The sequence below is a fragment of the Anabrus simplex genome, chromosome 1 (assembly GCF_040414725.1).
Source record: "Anabrus simplex isolate iqAnaSimp1 chromosome 1, ASM4041472v1, whole genome shotgun sequence".
Taxonomy (NCBI): Eukaryota; Metazoa; Arthropoda; class Insecta; order Orthoptera; family Tettigoniidae; genus Anabrus; species Anabrus simplex.
In genome coordinates, this window is record NC_090265.1 from 1800061962 (window position 1) to 1800081115 (window position 19154).

The 19154-nt window shown below is 38.3% G+C and overlaps 1 protein-coding gene across 3 annotated transcripts in view; it reads left to right on the forward strand.

The window, feature by feature from the left end:
- The window catches only part of AGO3 (Argonaute 3), a 466191-nt gene that overhangs the window by 284332 nt on the left and 162705 nt on the right, over positions 1–19154 (forward strand). For all 3 annotated transcript variants that reach the window (XM_067138589.2, XM_067138590.2, XM_067138588.2), the window contains exon 11: positions 4185–4469. In XM_067138589.2, coding sequence (XP_066994690.2) covers positions 4185–4469 — 285 coding nt within the window. The remainder of the gene's footprint in view (positions 1–4184; positions 4470–19154) is intronic.

Consider the following 19154-nt stretch of genomic DNA (forward strand, 5'->3'; position numbering starts at 1 on the left):
ATTTTTGTGCTTTCTCCTTTCATCCATAAGTTCTAGAATTTCATCTGTCACCCAGCTCTGTCTTTTGATGTTGTTGCAGTGTCCAATTTCATTTTCCTGGATTTCAATCACACTATCTTTAATGGGGTTTCATGTGTATTCTACCTCTGATGATTCAGTGTATCTTATTAATTCCATCTTCTTTTCCAGTGCAGTTCCAACATTAGTTCTTACTTTGGGATCCAATAGTTTCTTAATATCTAAATGCTTGGATGGTTTAACATTTCTTTTAATTTTTCTAAAACGTATCATTTTAAGGTCCATTACAACTGGATTGTGGTCACTATTTACACCATCACCGGAATACATCTTAACGGATGTCACATGTTTCTTTAGTTGTTGTTTTACCGAAATGAAATCAATTTGATTTCTTAGATCTTTTCTGTTGTTATCGGCGGATGATATCTATGTGTAAAGCCGCCGAGGAGGAAGTTTGAAGAATGTGTTAGAGACAAACAGATTGTGCTCCATACAGAACTGAACAAGTCTATCTCCTCTTATGTTACGTTCACCAAGACCATGGCTGCCTACAGTATTGCCTTCAATGCCAGCCCTTACTTTTGAGTTGAAATCACCCATGACCAATGTTATTTCTTCATTCTTAGTTATTTTCATAGCTTCCTCTAAGGTGTCATAGAATGCTTCTACTTCATCATCATCATTATCGGCAGTTGGTGCCTGGACCTGAATAACGCTCATGATTCGGTGTGATGTTTGTAACCTCAGCAACATTACTCTATCACTAAGTGGTACAAAATCTAGAACTGAATTTGCGATCATTGATGAAATAAGCACAGCAACTCCATGTCTGTGATTGGTGTCGGTTCCTCCCGAGAAGTACATATATCCTTCCTTCTTGTTCTGAATTCCTGATCCAGTCCATCTTACCTCACTCAATCCAAGGATGTCTACTTTCAATCTACATCTTTCTGCTTCCACATTTGCTAGTTTTCCACTCATATACAAACTGCGTACATTCCAAGTAGCAACTCATAATTTCTTGTCATAGACTTTGATTTTCCTAGTACTGTCAAGTACACAATCGTTCACAACTATGTTCGCAGCATTCCCCCCTGTAGATCCGATTGGGGGAATGGAAACTCCGGATACTAATTTCCGAGCCATATTATGTGAATTTATAGGGATGTACTTCAGGACCTTTAATGCAGTGGTTTCCCCTTCCCGGAGACAATTCTAGTCCTAATTCCTCCAATTGACAAATCTACCCACATCATTCGCTCATTTACGTGCCTAACAGAAACTATGTTGCGTGCAATGGTATTCCTGATAATGAGCCGTACCCCAGACTGCCCTTCCCTTTCTAACACCCGTCAAGTACACTTTATAATCTCCTATCTCTTCCTCGTTATCTCCCCTTACTCGAATATCACTTACACCTAGCACATCCAGATGGATCCTCTTTGCTGGCTCAGCCACTTCTACTTTCTTTGTTCCATAAGCCCCATTAATATTGATAGCTCCCCATCGAATTCCATTTCATTCGCCAAGTTGTTTCCAAGGAGTCCCTCGCCTGTCAAATGGGAGCGGGACTCCGTTACTCCCATAGGTCTTGCAGTTTCTTCTTATTCTGATTCTACTTCCTCCTCCTGGGATTTCTTCCTTTTGTGTCCCCTTGGTCTGAAGAAGTGCTCTAACTGATCCCAGCATGTTTCATGGACTTCCACATTACATTCTGGACACCAATGTCTGGATCGCCTTTGCTTTTCTGCTGTCTTCGCACGTACACTGCACTTCCTCAGTTGTGTGCCACGAAATCTAGCATAATAATACTTGGAATCAGGAGGGGTGTTTCGTGAACGTGTAAGTGGCAAAGTAATAGCTGTAGGAACTCATAAGTTTTCAACATTTTGAACTACGTAGGCCCTACACTCAAGTATCTTCTCGCTGTCGATGTTGCTACAGTAAACAATGTATGAATTCAGCAAAGACATGTCCATAAAATTTTGGAATATTTTTGTTCTGGTTCCATGGTTTGAACAAACATGATATTTTTTAACTTTTACATCTATTCCTCCCATGTACTTCTTGTAGCTGAGAATGTGGAGAGGTTTGTATACTTCATTACCATTTTTCTGTTTTAGTATCTGCATGAAAACTAGTACTGAGGCTGTAAACGGGTTTTTTTGTTTTCTTTTCCTTGAAACCACAAACAAGAATGTCTCCTTTCTTGCAGAATATGGACTCTTGAGGTTGCAGTTTAGTTTTCACAAGTTCAGGGATAGCAACTCCTGCAGAGTTGGCACGGACAGTCCCTGTTAGAGCCACCGTGACTTTAAGCAGCTTTTCAGCTAGGGGAACTTTTGTATGAAAGTTATCTGTGTATAAGTGATAGCCTATATCATGGAGACCACACTGCTCTGCAATATGGGTTAGCACTTTGAGTCATACCATTAGGATCCCCAGTTGCTAAGAAATATTTCCCACTACAATTCACTGTGCACGACATAACCAATTCGACTTTCACAGAGCTCAAACTTCTTTATTCCATACCTTGGATGTCATTTCTTAGGCATGAATTTAACAAAAGGGACTCTATTCTTCATTGCCACAAGTGATTCATCTAAAGATACTTCCTTCATTGGCACGTAAAGTCTCTTTCACAAGGCATTGAAAAGATCCAGTACAGGATGCAATTTATGCCGTGGATCATACCCTTGACTGTCTCTTGTAATGGCTGTGTCATTATTATTAGCATACAGTATCTGATTTAACAATTGAAATTCATTCCGTGACTTACATCTTGAAAAGAAAGGATGGTGCTGGGAAGGGCGTGTCCCAATGACGTTTCTCATCCTTTCTAGGATTGAGGCCCATATTTAGTAACACAGCAAACCAGACTTTTAGTCTTTCAACAGTAACAGGTTTGAATTTCCTAATTCTAATGTGAGGATGTGACTGAAAATACTCTTAACTTCCCATCAAACAGCTTTAGTCCATATCTGTTTGTTTCTGTGACAATTAAATCGCACAACTCGTAAGGGGAAAATAGATTGAAATATTCCGTCACACTAGCATTATGAGGAACTTGAGTCTGTAGGCCTACTGTTCTAGCAACAAAATTTACAGGATAAGTCACCTTTTGAAACGTACCTCACCTGTATTTTCGATGTCCTCAGAATCATTTTCACTATCATTTTCACCATGTTCAAAATCACTTAAGTCACTACCGTCATCAGAAGCTCGTAAAATATTTTGATTCACTTAGCAGTGTTTTTGATCTCGACGATGCCTTGTTTGTTTACTGCAGTCACATGATAACAACTAGATACAAGAATTTTATAGACATGCAACTCCAACAAATACTAACAAGAGCACCAGTAGTGGTGATAAGTGTGAATTAGAGACATTTAAGTTTGATGTAGTACGAATGTTTCACCAACATATGGCATAACAGTCAGGAAAACACACTTTTACTGAGGATCCCAATAAGCGATCCTGGCACCACAGGAAGACGCAGTGAGCCACTTTTGCCGATCCTTGGCACTTCTTGTGTTAAGGAGACGAAGAAGACAGCGTACTGAATTTGAACGATGCCGAGTAATGGGGCTGCAAGAAGGTGGATGTTCCTTTCTGTGATTTTGGAGAAAAACTTGGCAGGGATGTATCCATAGTGCATCAGTGTTGGCAACAATGGTCACATGAAGGCACTGTTTCAAGAAGACCAGACTACTGTAGAAAGGGAAGACCACCATATTCGTCGCATGGCTGTGGTGGATTGGACTGCATCTGCAGCAAGCATTAGAGTTCAGTTGACACCAGAAGGACTCAGTGAACTGTAAAAAATTGAATACCTTACGGACAGTCAGACATCCTGTAGTATTCATGTCACTAACTCCGAATTGCTGTCATCTAGCTCGAGCTGTTTGGAGGGCAAAGTGGAGATCTTCTGTGTTCTCAAATGAGAGCCAGTGATGGCCGTAGGTTGATGAGGAGAAGACGAGGTGAGCACATGGAAGGAAGATATGTGGCATTGACGCTCTGGTCCCACAGTGCAAGTTATCTTGGTTCGTGCTAATAATAAGAGCTATATCATCAATTCTGGGTTATGTGTTACGTAAATATTGTTTGTGTTTATTGTACATCTTGTATATTACATGTTCAATGAATTTCTCTTTTAATTACAGGTAGATCTGATTAACTGGATAGTTGTACATGTCCAGAAGGATACAAGATATGCAAGTGATTTTGCCATGATGATGAAGAAGATTTCATCACAGATGGGCATTCAGATTGCTGAACCCAAGATGCGTATTTTAAGGGACGATCGCACTGAATCCTATCTGCGATGTTTGAGGGAAAATATAAATCCTCAACTGCAGGTGGCAGTAATAATATGTCCCACTGCCAGAGATGACCGCTATTCAGCAGTAAAGAAACTCTGTTGCACAGAAAGTCCTGTAGCATCCCAGGTAATTCAAACACACTACTAGTATTTAGGTCTTGGAGATCATGGTTAATGTAAGAAGAAATGTTATGCAAGTACTGCATTTTAATTTATCTTGTAAGAGTACGTTATTGTCATTATGTATAACAAAATGTTGTAGTTTTTTGTTTTCTGAGACCTTTGTTTCATTTTGATCAATCTTGATGACAATTGATAGTAAAATATTAATTCTGTGACACATTTGAATATAAATTAATTACTGTAGTTTCCAGCTGTTGGCCAGGTCTGCTTAATTACTGATGTAATGAACAGTAAAAAGAAAGTGAACTGGAAAAATCAGACAATGAAAATGCGGAAGAAGTGTAAAAGGGTATTATTATTATTATTATTATTATTATTATTATTATTATTATTATTATTATTATTATTATTACTAAGAGGTAAGGAAACACGTGGGGTGAATGGCTGGAATATTATTATTCCTGTAAATTACAGCAAAAATTTACCTTAACTAAAATTGGAAATTTTATTTCTTTCCTCCGTTAAAACCCAAATAGAGTAATCTAATGATTTAACAAGAAATAGTTGGAAAAATGACTTGAGAATATTCACATTTAACAATGAGCTCGTCATCTCCAACAAAACATTGGACTTCATCAGGTACAAAATTAATTGGAAGGAACTCCCAGTTGTTAACCTACATATGAAAGAACATAATTGCTCCGAACAGGTCAACATAATAGGGTCTGAGCTCCAAATACATAGAGGCTAGCCTCAATAAAGCGATGTGTCACTTGTTACATTCTCAGTTACACAGTTAACCAATTGGGTGATCCCACTTCATAGTGTTCATACCCAGGTATCGCCATCATGGGCTTATTAACCCTAGAACCGCCCAACGTCACGTTTGCAGCTCAATATAATGTCACTATAGCTCATTCCACGTTAAGAAAACAGTATTGCTCTTATGGACCTACAAGGAGTGAACACACCCCGTCCAAGGCACCTGTAATTCCTTGTGATTAAGGCATATAATCCTGTACTTTGTAATGTATTTACGAAAAACAGATAAAAAGGCATTTTTGCCCTTGAGTTATTAAAATAACTACATACCATTTCCTTTTTCATAAATATATTTCTTAGGCAGGAAGCATCGCTTCGTTGCCTTCCTTCATTTTCCTTCTTCTGTGTTGCCCTGGTACAAGCATCGTGTAGTCCCGTACTCCGTGAACCGCCGGTGGCTCGCTTCTGTAGTGAAGTTATCTACAGTATTTATTTGTTGCATGTATGTTTTAGGCTTTAAATTGGTGCATATTTGTTTTGTGTTGAGTGGGAGTTGGCTGTATGTTGTATAGCATTTCTGTGTGTTCTATTATTTTCGTACTGTACAGAAGTTGTTACGGAAGGGTTTGGTGTTGTGATGTGCAGCGATGCATCATGGCGTAACTTGTGCTTGGTTTTGTTATTTAGCTGTTCTTTCTTAGCGCATTTTAATTTTACCTCTTTCTTTACGAGCGCATTTAATTGTTACTATATTGTTTGTGAGCGATACAACAGCACATTAGTACCTCGCGTTGCCTGGGGAAATTTATTAAATGCAATTAAATACATCCCTCACCCCTCGATTCCATAAACAATATTATTTTTATATTTTTTCTCCAATTTGCCTTACACTTCAATGCTGAGGTTTTTTTTTTTATGTGCCGTAGTTTACTTCTGATTCGGTACGAACCAAAAATAGCCCCTGTAAACACCTCGTCCCGTTTAGTTCATAAAAATAATGTTCAGCTTAGTTTCTTCCGCTATTTGTCTTGAACTTAAATACCAGATTTCACAAATTTATGTGCCGCCTTTTTCCTGTGATAGTGTAGAGCGGAGCCGTTCAATATTGCAACCCTGTTGTCATAAGAGCAATACTGTTTTCTTAACATGGAATGAACTTTAGAATGCCAACGTCGCAAGCGAGACGCATAGTACATGCATTCGCTTAATCAATTATAACATCATTTATCGTTCACTTATGCTATTTTAACAAGGAAGACATAGAAGAGGTAGCCTTAAGTCTTTCATTACACATTCCTCACTAGCTGGAAATGACTCGGTCAAGGTCAGTTAGGTATAAAGTAAGCTACTCTTTCCTCACCCCCATATTGTCTCAGTTGCTATGTAACTTCGCGTTCGCTCGCTGCTCCTGTTTGTTTCTGTGAATATCTTTAGTTATCTTTCAACAGATTATTGAGTTTATTTTTAAATTGTTTCTTTTGAAGTGTAAATTTTTGTCATGGATGATGAACTTTAAAATATGAAGGGAAAAAACCCTTTTTTTACTTTTCCAAAATTTTGATCGCCTGATACTCACCAGATAAGTAAAGCTTTCCGAGTAGTAATATGGTGTGCTGCATGTCTAACGTTTCTCTATCCAAGCGTGCTTAAATTTGTTAGACAAATGTGTAATGCATGCAAAAATGGCCTGGCATCTAAAGGTAGACACGGTTACCCGCAAAACCATAAAAGGATATACGGGGATATATCACCCATTCTACTAGGCCTTAAGAAGGAAAAGAAACAGGCCAGTAACAAAAGGCAAGGAGGCAAAATACCAGCAATCCTTAGAAAAATGCTCTGGAAAAGCAAAGAGCCTAAGTGGGCTTAAGGCCCAATGGCACAAAGGCTAAAAATGGTGACTAACAAGGTAAATTGAAGTGTTATGTTCCGAGCTGTCAGTGGAGAGATGTCGTGGAATGACATTTAGTAGACGAATAAGTTTGAGTGGTGTCTTTAAAAGTAGGAAAGATTAATATATGAAGATAAAGTTGGAGTTCAAGAGGACAAATTGGGACAAATATTTGTTTATAGGAAGGTGAGTAAGGGATTGGAATAACTTACCAAGGGAGATGTTCAATAAATTTCCAATTTCTTTGAAATCATTTAAGAAAAGGCTAGGAAAACAGAATAGGGAATCTGCCACCTAGGCGACTGCGCTAAATGCAGATCAGTAGTGATTGATTGATTGATTGATTGATTGATTGATTGATTGATTGATTGATTGATTGATTGATTGATTGATTGATTGATTGATTGATTGATTGATTGATTGATTGGACTTTTAAAGGCCGAGACAAATTTCCAATATTTAGAGGTTGAAAAACTTGAGTCACCTAGGTCAAAAGTAGAATTCTGAGGGCCACCACTTGTGCTTCCTTACATTAAATGTTATCCCGGTAGGGAATATAAATTGAATCTGAATACGGCACTGAAGGTCCTATATTTCAGGAAAGATGATTACATATTTGATTTTAAGGAGAACAGCTGAAATCTTCCCCTCGAAACACACACTTGTACAATCACACATTTAGGTAAATTATGCCATTACCTGTTAATGCTGGATCTTCTTCAAACCAGCCACCCTCTGCCCCCTGCCGCCTGTAACCTCCGTCAAGTTGCACTCTGTCACCGGAGCAAATCAGACCTGAGAGCCCGAAAGCGCTCTCCTTAAGTAGCACTGCAAGGAAAAGTTCTAGACTACATTAAAATCCAGAGCACTGATAAGCTAAATTTCCATACACTCCCCTGGGTACTGATTGGTTAGAGAACTGACTTACAGGCTTGTAATATGCAGATTACAATCAATCAGTACTGATCTGCATTTAGGGCAGTCGCCCAGGTGGCAGATTCCCTATCTGTTGCTTTCCTAGCCTTTTCCTAAATGATTTCGAAGAAATTGGAAATTTATTGAACATCTCCCTTGGTAAGTTATTCCAATCCCTAACTCCCCTTCCTATAAATGAATATTTGCCCCAGTTTGTCCTCTTGAATTCCAACTTTATCTTCATATTGTGATCTTTCCTACTTTTATAAACGCCATTCAAACTTATTCGTCTACCAATGTCATTCCACGCCATCTCTCCGCTGACAGCTCGGAACATACCACTTACACGTAATAACTCCCATTATTGTTCCATATTGAAGATGACATTAGGCATAGATATCAAGGATAATTTAATAAAAAAGGTGTTTTTTTATTAAATTATCCTTGATATCTATGCCTAACATACCACTTAGTCGAGCAGCTCTTCTCCTTTCTGTCAGTTCTTCTCAACCCAAACATCGCAACATTTTTGTAACGCTACTCTTTTGTCGGAAATCACCCAGAACAAATCGAGCTGCTTTTCTTTGGATTTTTTCCAGTTCTTGAATCAGGTAATCCTGGTGAGGGTCCCATACACTGGAACCATACTCTAGTTGGGGTCTTACCAGAGACTTATATGCACTCTCCTTGACATCCTTACTACAACCCCTAAACACCCTCATAACCATATGCAGAGATCTGTACCCTTTATTTACAATCCCATTTATGTGATTACCCCAATGAAGATCTTTCCTTATATTAACACCTAGATACTTACAATGATCCCCAAAAGGAACTTTCACCCCATCAACGCAGTAATTAAAACTGAGAGGACTTTTCCTATTTGTGAAACTCACAACCTGACTTTTAACACTGTTTATCAACATACCATTGCCTGCTGTCCATCTCACAACATTTTCAAGGTCACGTTGCAGTTGCTCACAATCTTGTAACTTATTTATCACTCTATAGAGAATAACATCATCCGCAAAAAGCCTTAGCTCCGATTCCACTCCTTTACTCATATCATTTATATATATATATAAGAAAACATAAAGGTCCGATAATACTGCCTTGAGGAATTCCCCTCTAAATTATTACAGGGTCAGATAAAGCTTCACCTACTCTAATTCTCTGAAATCTATTTTCTAGAAATAAAGCAACCCATTCAGTCACTCTTTTGTCTAGTCCAGTTGCACTCATTTTTGTCAGTGGAGCCAGGTAAAGTGCTGATAACTTCAGCACATAAAAAGAAAAAAAACAGTAAAAATGCTTAACAGCTATGACAAATTAAATTTCTCTGGCGATGAATTGGGACTAGAAACTAGAAGCATGAGCTACCTAATCATTGGAGAAGAAAGTTTTCGAAAGTCTTAAAAGTTCTTGATCACTGTTGGAGATGGCCATAGTAGAGATGACACACAATTTAAATAGCTGGGGAAGGTGTACCCCTGGTACATTTATTTATTTATTTATTTATTTATTTATTTATTTATTTATTTATTTATTTATTTATTTATTTATTTATTTATTTATTTATTTATTTATTTACTTTTTTTATGGCCTTCATTGCACCACTCTAGCCAACTTTATACAAAGAATATTTCAGTTTCCTGTCATCCCAGTACTTCTTCATTCTCTCTGATCTTATCCTTCTTTCCTCATCGGAATTCACCCTTCCTATTGTCTGTTGATTCTGGTTTGCTTGTCTGCGAGTTTCCTGATTTTGTTGGTTTTGTTTCTTAGGTCTTTCACTGTAATTTGTTGTTCATCCATATCTTCCTTGATTTCTGTAATCCACTTAATGTTGCCCTTACTATTCCATAATTTTTCTATTATTCTCTTGATGATCCTGTTCTCTGGTGTCCTGATTAGATGTCAAAAAAATGAAATGCATTTCTTCCTGATTGTGCTCATTACTGGTTCTATTTCCTTGCAGACTGTTTTATTAGAAGCTACTCTCCAGTGTCCATCTTTTTGGTATAATTTGTTGATGCACGTTCTAATGATTCTTCTCTCTATCTTGAGTATTTTGTCTATTTGTGTAGTGTTAGTTGTTTTGAAGATGGTTTCACTTGCGTATGTTATTTCTGGTTGAGTGACTGTTTTGTAGTGTTTTAATTTTGTTGCTATTGACAAGCCCTTTTTCTTGGTGACATATTGTGGTCTGGTCAATTTATTTATTCTATTCTTCCATGCTGGCTCTTCATTGAGGTTTATATTATGATTTCTCCCAGATATTTAAATTTATCTAAAATTTTGATTTCATGGTTTCGTATGGCAATTTTGTTTATGAGTGGTGGGTAAGTAAACATGATTACTGTCTTTTCAAAAGATATTCCAAGACCAATTTTCTGTGGTATTTCCTGTAGTGATATAACTTCTTGTCTGGTTTCCTGAATATTGTTGGACAAGAGAGCAAGGTCATCGGCAAATCCTAGGCAATTTAAACTTATGTTGTCTTCCAATTCGGATGTTCTTTGGGTTAATCTTGTACCATTCCCTCATTATATATTCCAAGGCAAAGTTGAACAGCAGTGGTGACAAGCAATCTCCATGTCTTAAAGCCTGTTTTTATGGTGAATGGTTCAGAGAATTCCCCTCTGAACTTGACTTTTGATTTAATGTTGGTTAAGGTTTCTATCATTTTGATTCATTTTGGATGGAGCCCGAAATTTCTTAAAATTTTCAACATTTAAGGTCTATGGATACAGTCGTAAGGTTTTTTGAAGTCCACGAAGGTTATTGCAAGAGGTTTGTTTTGTTTTTTGTAAAATGCTGTGGCTAATTTTAAAGTGATGATTAGTTCTGCACAGCTCCTCCAAGGTCTGAAGCCTCCTTGGTATTCACCAATTCTTCCTCTAGTTGCTCTTTGATCCTTCTGTATAGGATTCTGGAGAAAATCCTGTATTTGCAGTCTGAGAGAGAGATACCTCTGTAATTATCTGGATTGCTTTTATCTCCTTTTTTGTGGAGTGGGTGGATTATGGCTGTGGACCAATGTTTGGGGAACTTTTCTCTTATCCAGATTTTTTTAGGGCCATATGTAAGGATGTTCAACTTTATCACTGGCACATTTCCACATTTCTGCGAAAACTTGGTCTTCTCTGCATCCCTTATAATTTTTCAACTCTCCGAGTGCTGTTTCCACCTCTTGGATTGTTGGGGGGTTTATGAGTTCAGGCGGGGTTTTTATGGGCGTGTCTATATTAATTGCTAAAAGTTCCTGGAGTTCTTCACAATTCAAAAGTTTAATGAATACTTTTGCCATGATTTCGGCATTTTCCTTGCCATTACGTGTCGCTTTTCCATCCTCACTTTTCAGTATTAATGTGGGAGGGGCAAATTTTTGTACTTTTTTTCCAAACATTTTGTAAAAGTCTCTGGAATTGGTTTTGTGGTCATTTTCCTCTATTGAGTTGATTAGATCTTTCTGTGATTGTCTCTTGGTTTGCCTGATAATTTGCGTGAACATTATCCTGATATTTTTGAGGTTGGAGGCACTTTCTTCTGTTTGGTGTGTTTGAAATTTTAACCATGCCTGATGTCTTTCTTCATGAATTTTGTCACATTCTGAGGTCCACCAGGCATGTCTTCTATATAGGTTCAATGGGGCCAAATTTTCAGCTTGTTGCCTGAGAATTGGAACCAGTTCTTCTAAGTTCTGTCAGTTTTATGTTTTGTGTGACTTCTCTATATTTATCATTTCTAATTTATTGTTGTGGATCAAAGTTCCTCTTTCGTTTATTGCGTTTTGGTTTCTTTTTTTTTTGTGTTTTGAACTTAATTGTGATTTTGACTATGTAATGATCTGAACGTATATCTACTCTTAATACTTTAACATTGTAGATTTCTCTGTGGAAGGTTTTGTCCATAAATACGTGATCCAGCTGCCATTCCCCTTTTCTCCAATCAGAATGTTTCCAAGTTTTAAGTTTGTTTGGCCTCCTTTTGAAGTAAGTGGACTTTGAGATCAGTTTTTGTTCTCTGCAGAGTTCAACAAGTCTTTGACCATTCTTATTTGTATGTTTATGTGGAGCCCATTTCCCAATGATATCTCGGTATTTAGTTTCTCTTCCGAGTTGGGCATTGAAGTCCCCTAACAGGATCTTAACGTTGTTAATATTTATTTGGTTTACAGTTTGGTCAAGGAGATCCCAAAATTTTTCCACTTCTTTCCTAGTCTTTGTTAGAACATTCTTTCATTAGTAGGGGCATGGGCATTTATGATAGTATAAATTTTTTTGGATGTTTTTAAACTCAAAGTTGCAATTATAAGCGAGATGGCTTGAGAATCTATTATTTTCACATTGATATAAACCCATTTCCAAATTGTGGACGTTGTTTCATATCCCTTAGTCCAGGTTTCCTGTAGCCTTGAGATTCGAATGGTTCTTCTGTAGTATTTCTCATCTCCTGGAGTCCTGCTACAAAAATTTTCTGTTTATTTAATTCGTCCGTCAAGTTCCTTAGTTTTCCTGCTTTAAGTAGAGAATTAATATGAGTTGCAATGTAGCTGATCTGATCTTGTTTGATCGTGTTCTTATGTGCTGGCATAGGAATGGGTGATTACTAGGGCCCGGATTTAAAAAAAATGCATATGTGCATATGCAATTGCATATTTTGACATATTTTGAGGGTTAGTGCATATTCTAGACGTAACAGCATATTCCGGTATATAATGTCTGAATTTAAGGATAATTACAAGAACTACTAAAATAAATCTGTTTTGTACATCCCTAGCTAGTTGCCTATTTTATGTGCATCCCTCGCTAGTTGGTATTTTCGACTGTCTGTGTAACGGCACTTTACTTTCACAACTGACAATGGCAACAGATAGCTTAGGTGTGAGTAGGCAGGCTTGGACTTCCCTGAATTCCTTTCTCTACCACAGCAGGGGGCTGGGCACTTGGTCAGGACAGAAGTATCTTCAGTTCACTAGTTACGTTCCATTTTAATGCCCTGCATCTCATTTCTAAAAGTGTTAGTTTTAAAAAAATGCCTAAGGAAAAGAGCAGCAGAAGAGATTTACTAAATCAGTGGGTGTCGGGTAATAGGGACTATTCAACAGATGGTGTCATCGTGTACTGTCAAGTTTGCTCAAAGGAAGTGAAATGTGAAAAGAAATTTCAGCTTGAACAGCATTAAAAAACAACTGCACATATTAAAGCAAAGGAGGAGAAGAACAGCACACCACAACAACTACTTCTTACGCAGGTAAAGCCCAAGTCCTGTAGTCTTAATACATTTTCAAATGATCTTTGCAGGGCTTTCGTATGCAGCAACATTCCATGGAATAAATTAAACAATCCAGTTCAGCGATCATTTCTTGAGAATTATTGCGTAAATCAAAAAATACCAGATGAATCAACTCTTAGGAAAAATTACCTACCTCCGCTATATGAATCTACCCTGGAATTGAACCGTTCTGATATCGGAAGGAACTGTGTCTGGATATTGGTGGATGAGACAATGGATTCGTGTGGCCGTTACATAGCAAATTTCGTGGTTGGTAAATTACATCCAGACGAACCCGGTAAGCCACATCTTCTTGCTTGTAAAGTACTAGAGGAAACCAGCCATAGCACAATAGCAAGATTTATAAATGATTCTCTGCGACTATTGTGGCCATCTGAAATTGAGACTAATTGTTGTTAAGTGCTTGTACTGCTCCCAGATGCAGCTTCGTATATGTTGAAAGCAGCAAAGGCCCTCCAAGTATTTTATCCAAAACTCATACACGTAACCTGTTTAGCGCACGGATTACACCGCATTGCAGAAGAAATACGCGCACAGTTTCCAGCTGTTAACAATTTGATTGGATGTGGGAAGAAACTGTTTCTGAAAGCACCAGCTCGTGTCCAGCTCTACAAAGATTGTCTACCTGAAGTTCCTTTGCCACCTGAACCTGTCCTGACTAGGTGGGGGACATGGTTATATGCAGTATCATTTTATCAGAACATTTTAATGAAGTGAAAAAAGTGGTTACAAAACTTGAAGATGAACATATTGCGTGTGTCCGTGATGAAAAAGTTGTGTTTGAAACCAATACTGTTTATCAAGATGTGAATTTCATTCATGCACATTTTTCTAAACTTCCAAAAGCCATTGAGAGCTTAGAATCTTCTGGTACTCCCCTCCATGAATCACTTGATCTCGTTGAAAAAAGCTGCATCTTCTTTGAATTACGCTCCAGGCGAAATTGGAGAGAAGATTAAATGCAAGTTAGAAAAGGTGTTGAATTCGAACCCAGGACTGAAGAAGATTAAGTTAATTAGTCAATACTTAAGTGGAACTAGGGTATCCTTGCCAGATGTATTCTCCGAAACGTTGGTGCCCATGTATAAGTACTGTCCCATTACGTCAGTTGATGTAGAACGATCATTTTCAGCCTATAAACTCATTTTGACGGACAACAGACATAGTTTGTCTCCAGAAAACATTGAAAGACTACTAGTTACCTATTGTGATGCTTCTTTTTGCAATAAATGATACCTGTAAATAGGTAAGTGAATAAAATGGCATGTTTTTAAGAGCATATTTCCTTATTTTCCGTGCATATATTGTAACTTTTTAGTGCATATTTGCATGCATATTTTCAGGTTTTTTAGTGCATATAAATCCGGGCCCTAGCGATTGCCAACACTCCGACTCATTGACGCCTTCTAGGTGGCTACCCACCCAGTCCGATGTAGCCTACTCCTGCTTTCTTGGACAGGACGGTGGAATTTTTTTTCCTAAAAGACCTTTCCATGGTTGACTTTCAAAGGTAGTTAACACGTTGAGTGCCAAGCCGACTGTAGCACACTATTCCGCTGGCGCCAGGCATGTTTTTGAATTGCATTCCACTGGTGCCAAAGCAATTGTACGCGTTGTAGGCGGTTTATATAACCTTGGGATGTACTAAGTAAATTTTATCTCGCCATACCAAGGTCATGTGTGAGGCCATATGGTGTCACACCAATTTTTAGGAAAGATAATACCGAGCTCGATAGCTGTAGTCGCTTAAGTGCGGCCAGTATCCAGTATTCGGGAGATAGTAGGTTCGAACCCCACTGTCGGCAGCCCTGAAAATGGTTTTCCGTGGTTTCCCATTTTCACACCAGGTAAATGCTGGGGCTGTACCTTAATTAAGGCCACGGCCGCTTCCTTCCCACTCCTAGCCCTTCCCTGTCCCATCGTCGCCATAACACCTATCTGTGTCACAGCGACGTAAAGCAATGAATTTCATGTTTTTGGTCCGTATTGAACTGAGAATAATATATAAGTAATAATAATAACAACGTAAACGTTTCCACCTTTTCAATACAACAATATATTCACAAAATTATAAATTACACAGTACTAGTTTCGACCCATAACACCACTAACACCCATCTAGGGGTCGAAACTAGTACCGTGTAATTTATAATTTTGTGAATATATTGTAGTATTGAAAAGGTGGAAACGTTTACGTTGTTATTATTATTACTTATATAGTAAAGCAACTAGCAAAAAAAAAAAGGGAAGATAAAATATAGCGTGACGCCATATGGTGCACAGAATTTTTTGACATGGAATGTGCAATACGAATTTCAAGTACGGGAGATTTATTTGCTAATTCAAAGTAATGCAATATTTATGAAAACGTAGTAAAATGCAAAACAAGTACTTATGTTACATTACATATTGTTGTGAACAGTTTTCTGATAACTCTAAACAACGAAAATATGAGTCTCGGTACGATTGGCAGGCAGTGACACTCGCATTGCAACATAAGCATTAGACTTTAAACAACAATTAACCTTCAGTCACTCTTTGTTGTGAAATAATTCAAAGCACTTCAGACAAAGGAAAGGTGTCACGACAGGTCGTGCAGTTGACACCCTTTTTGCGGCAGAAGCAGCCGCCTTTCTGCCCTTGACCTTGCATAGTTGCCGATAGCAGCTTCGACACCGACCTTGAGCTTTCTTGCAATATTGAAAGGAAGAAATAAAAAATAATTTTATAATTAGTATTGACATCCTTTGAAAGTGCAATAATGTTGAAATTGATAACACTTACCTGGTACTTTTCTGTTAGCTGCCCCAAGGTAGTGGTTCTCTCTCTTAGGAGTACGTCTAACAGGGTCGTTAGTTAGACAAAGTAGAGTGCTGACCACGTTCCTTCGAAACTCCGCAAGAGACATTTTCCGATGTCCAGTAACCCGTGTCTTATTGTTCAGAAACAGTGCATTTACAACGGCAGTACCAAAAAGAATGTCTTCTGCAATTTTGTGGTACCATCGGATGGTTTTCCTCATTGCAGTGTGATACGAAGAAAGTGTGTCTGCAATATCTATTCCTCCTTTCATTTTATTGTACGTTATTACCATTTTCGGTTTAACCACATCTTCGTGTTTCCTCTTCTTTTTGCCCGTAGCTATTACATCATTAGAACATTTGGTTGACGTAATCAGCACGTCCCTCTGATCTCTCCACTTCATCACTGTCAATCCATTTCCATTCTCCATTGCAATGAGTTCTCCCTTCTTAAGCTTTACATTTACAACATCCTTTGGTAGACATTTTCTATTTTTCCTAAGTGTGCCAATAAAATGTCTTACGTTCCTGTAGCACCTCAGCTAACTCAATTGATGAGTAATAATTGTCGGTGCAGAGAAAGCGACCACTGTCCAGATACGGGTCCACAAGTTGCATTACAACTTGAGTAGCCATGTTCAGTGTATTTGGAGCATTCAAGGTACCTTTACCAGCGTATACTTTAGTTTTGTATATGTAGTCCGTGTCGTCGCACAGCTGAAATTGTTTAACACCGTACCTGTGTGCCTTACCAGGCATAAATTGCTTGAATGATAAACGACCCCTCCACGGAATCATTGATTCATGAACTATGAGGTTTACACCTGGAGTTTTGACACTTGAAGTTCATATGCATTATATCTAACAATGGCTGAATCTTGTGCAACTTTCCAGCTGAAGCATCGTTGGGACCAAAGTGCCAGAATCAAAGTAGTAACTGAAAACGATTTCGTGGCATTGCGTTACCAGCTACGCTATTTCCATGTACAGAAAACTGGCTCCAGTAATTTGATAATAAAGGCATTCTTACAAGACCCATCCACAATCTCAAACCTATAAAAAAAATTCATTTCTTCCTTTGTAGTATTTTCCCACTCCTTCAAACGACTAGACGCTAGTGTTTGATTTGCATTGATATTAGTTTGTACTACCATCAAATCAAGAACTTCGTCTGTTAGGAACAGTCTGTAAAACTCTTATGGTGTGGCTGTAGAAGTATCAATATGAAGATTTATATGCTCCTGGCTTGTAAATCGAATATCTTTCTGTGCCCCTACACAAGGACCCCAGGCATCATTGTTCACATTGTCTACACCATTTGCACCAGCACTATCTCAGTATAATATCACTATCATCGTTTCCGCAACATTCCATACATCCATCATGCTGTCACTGCACTCATCACTAGCGTTATCTTCACTGCCATCAACACTTACGTCTTCCTCTCCATCAGAATCCATGTGTAATTCACAAATATCCACTTCACTAATTCTTTTCTTTGCAAGTCATTTACCATTTCTACTAAGATTATTACCAATATCTTTCATTTTTTTTATATTTTTGCACAACTATACAAACTGAGTGATAATACGTATGTAAACGAGGAATAAACAATGCCTGGCGCAATACAGAGCTGGAATAGATCCTGAAGTTCGCCCTTCACGTCGTACCAATTTTACGCGCATAGATGTAACAGCTGATTATCTACGGCACATCGCCTGAAATTCTACTGTGCCGCCATATGGCGCCACGCCATCTCAAATTTGAAGACCCCTGTGACGCCGTATGGCAGCATGTGGCACTCAACGTGTTAACCTTGGGTGGAGCAAGCTCCGATTTACAACTATGGTTGTTAACCGCAGAGGGACAACCCCAGATGTTCAGGGTTCTAGGTTGGCATTTCCTCCTAACCCAATGAGGTATGGTTTTCCCGCCAATACTCGGGTGGCTGATTGCAGTGGTTTCCCACTGGGCGATGGGGTCACACGTCCCTACGCCATTATTATTATTATTATTATTATTATTATTATTATTATTATTATTATTATTATTATTATTATTGTTTTGTTTTTTTAACAAGCGAATGGACCACTAAGGATATTTCTCTGTGTCCAATACTCCTTCATGAGTTCGCTGGCCTGCTTCCGTTCATCTGTCCAGGCTCTTCCGGTCTTCCTAGTTCTTCCTGCTGCTTGAAAACTTCCGAATTCTTCAGTGTGTTCCTAAACATATTCCTTTCTAGGAGCTGGTCTTCCAAGATGCTTAACCTTTCCATATCCTTCTTCGTTTTCTTAATCCATGCTGTAGTGATCTTTTTTCTCCAGAAGTAATCAAATATCTGTTCGGTAAGTCTGTTTGAATTCATTCTGTATAGATATCCAAGAAACGCCAGCCTCCTTTTCTTCAGGGTCTCTGAGATTCTTTCCACCTTCTGGTAAACTTCTTTCTTACTCCAAAGTTTCCATCCGCTTTCAGTTTGGACAGCTCCCATAATTTTTCTGAGGATTCTTCTTTCCAGGACCTCTAGCTTCTCCAGCTTGTAGTTCATGGACAGGCATTCACTGGCATACAGGCATTCTGTTTTGACCACCTTGTTGTAATGTTTTAATTTGGAATTCCAAGATAAGCACTTCTTAATGTAGATTTTTTTTCGTCAAGCCATATGCTCTCTCCATTTTTGAGATCCGATCTTCCACTGCAGCCTTTTCTAGTCCATTCTCCTGTATCGTCTCACCAAGGTACTTGAACTTCTTGACCCTTTCTATCCGTCCTGTCTCTGTTTCCAGGAATTTTGGTCCATCTTTGATGTTAGTTGTGAATTTAGTCTTTTCTGCTGAGATCCTCAGTCTTGTTTGGCTGGTGATTCTTTCCAAGAGGTTAATCTGGATGGTTACGACCTCTGGACTTTCTGATAGTATAGCAAATTCGTTAGCAAAAGCCAAGCAGTTGACTTTAATCCCACCTGATTTTCTCCCTAGACAGATCGGGATTATCCATTGATGTTCAAGTTCTGAGTTCCATA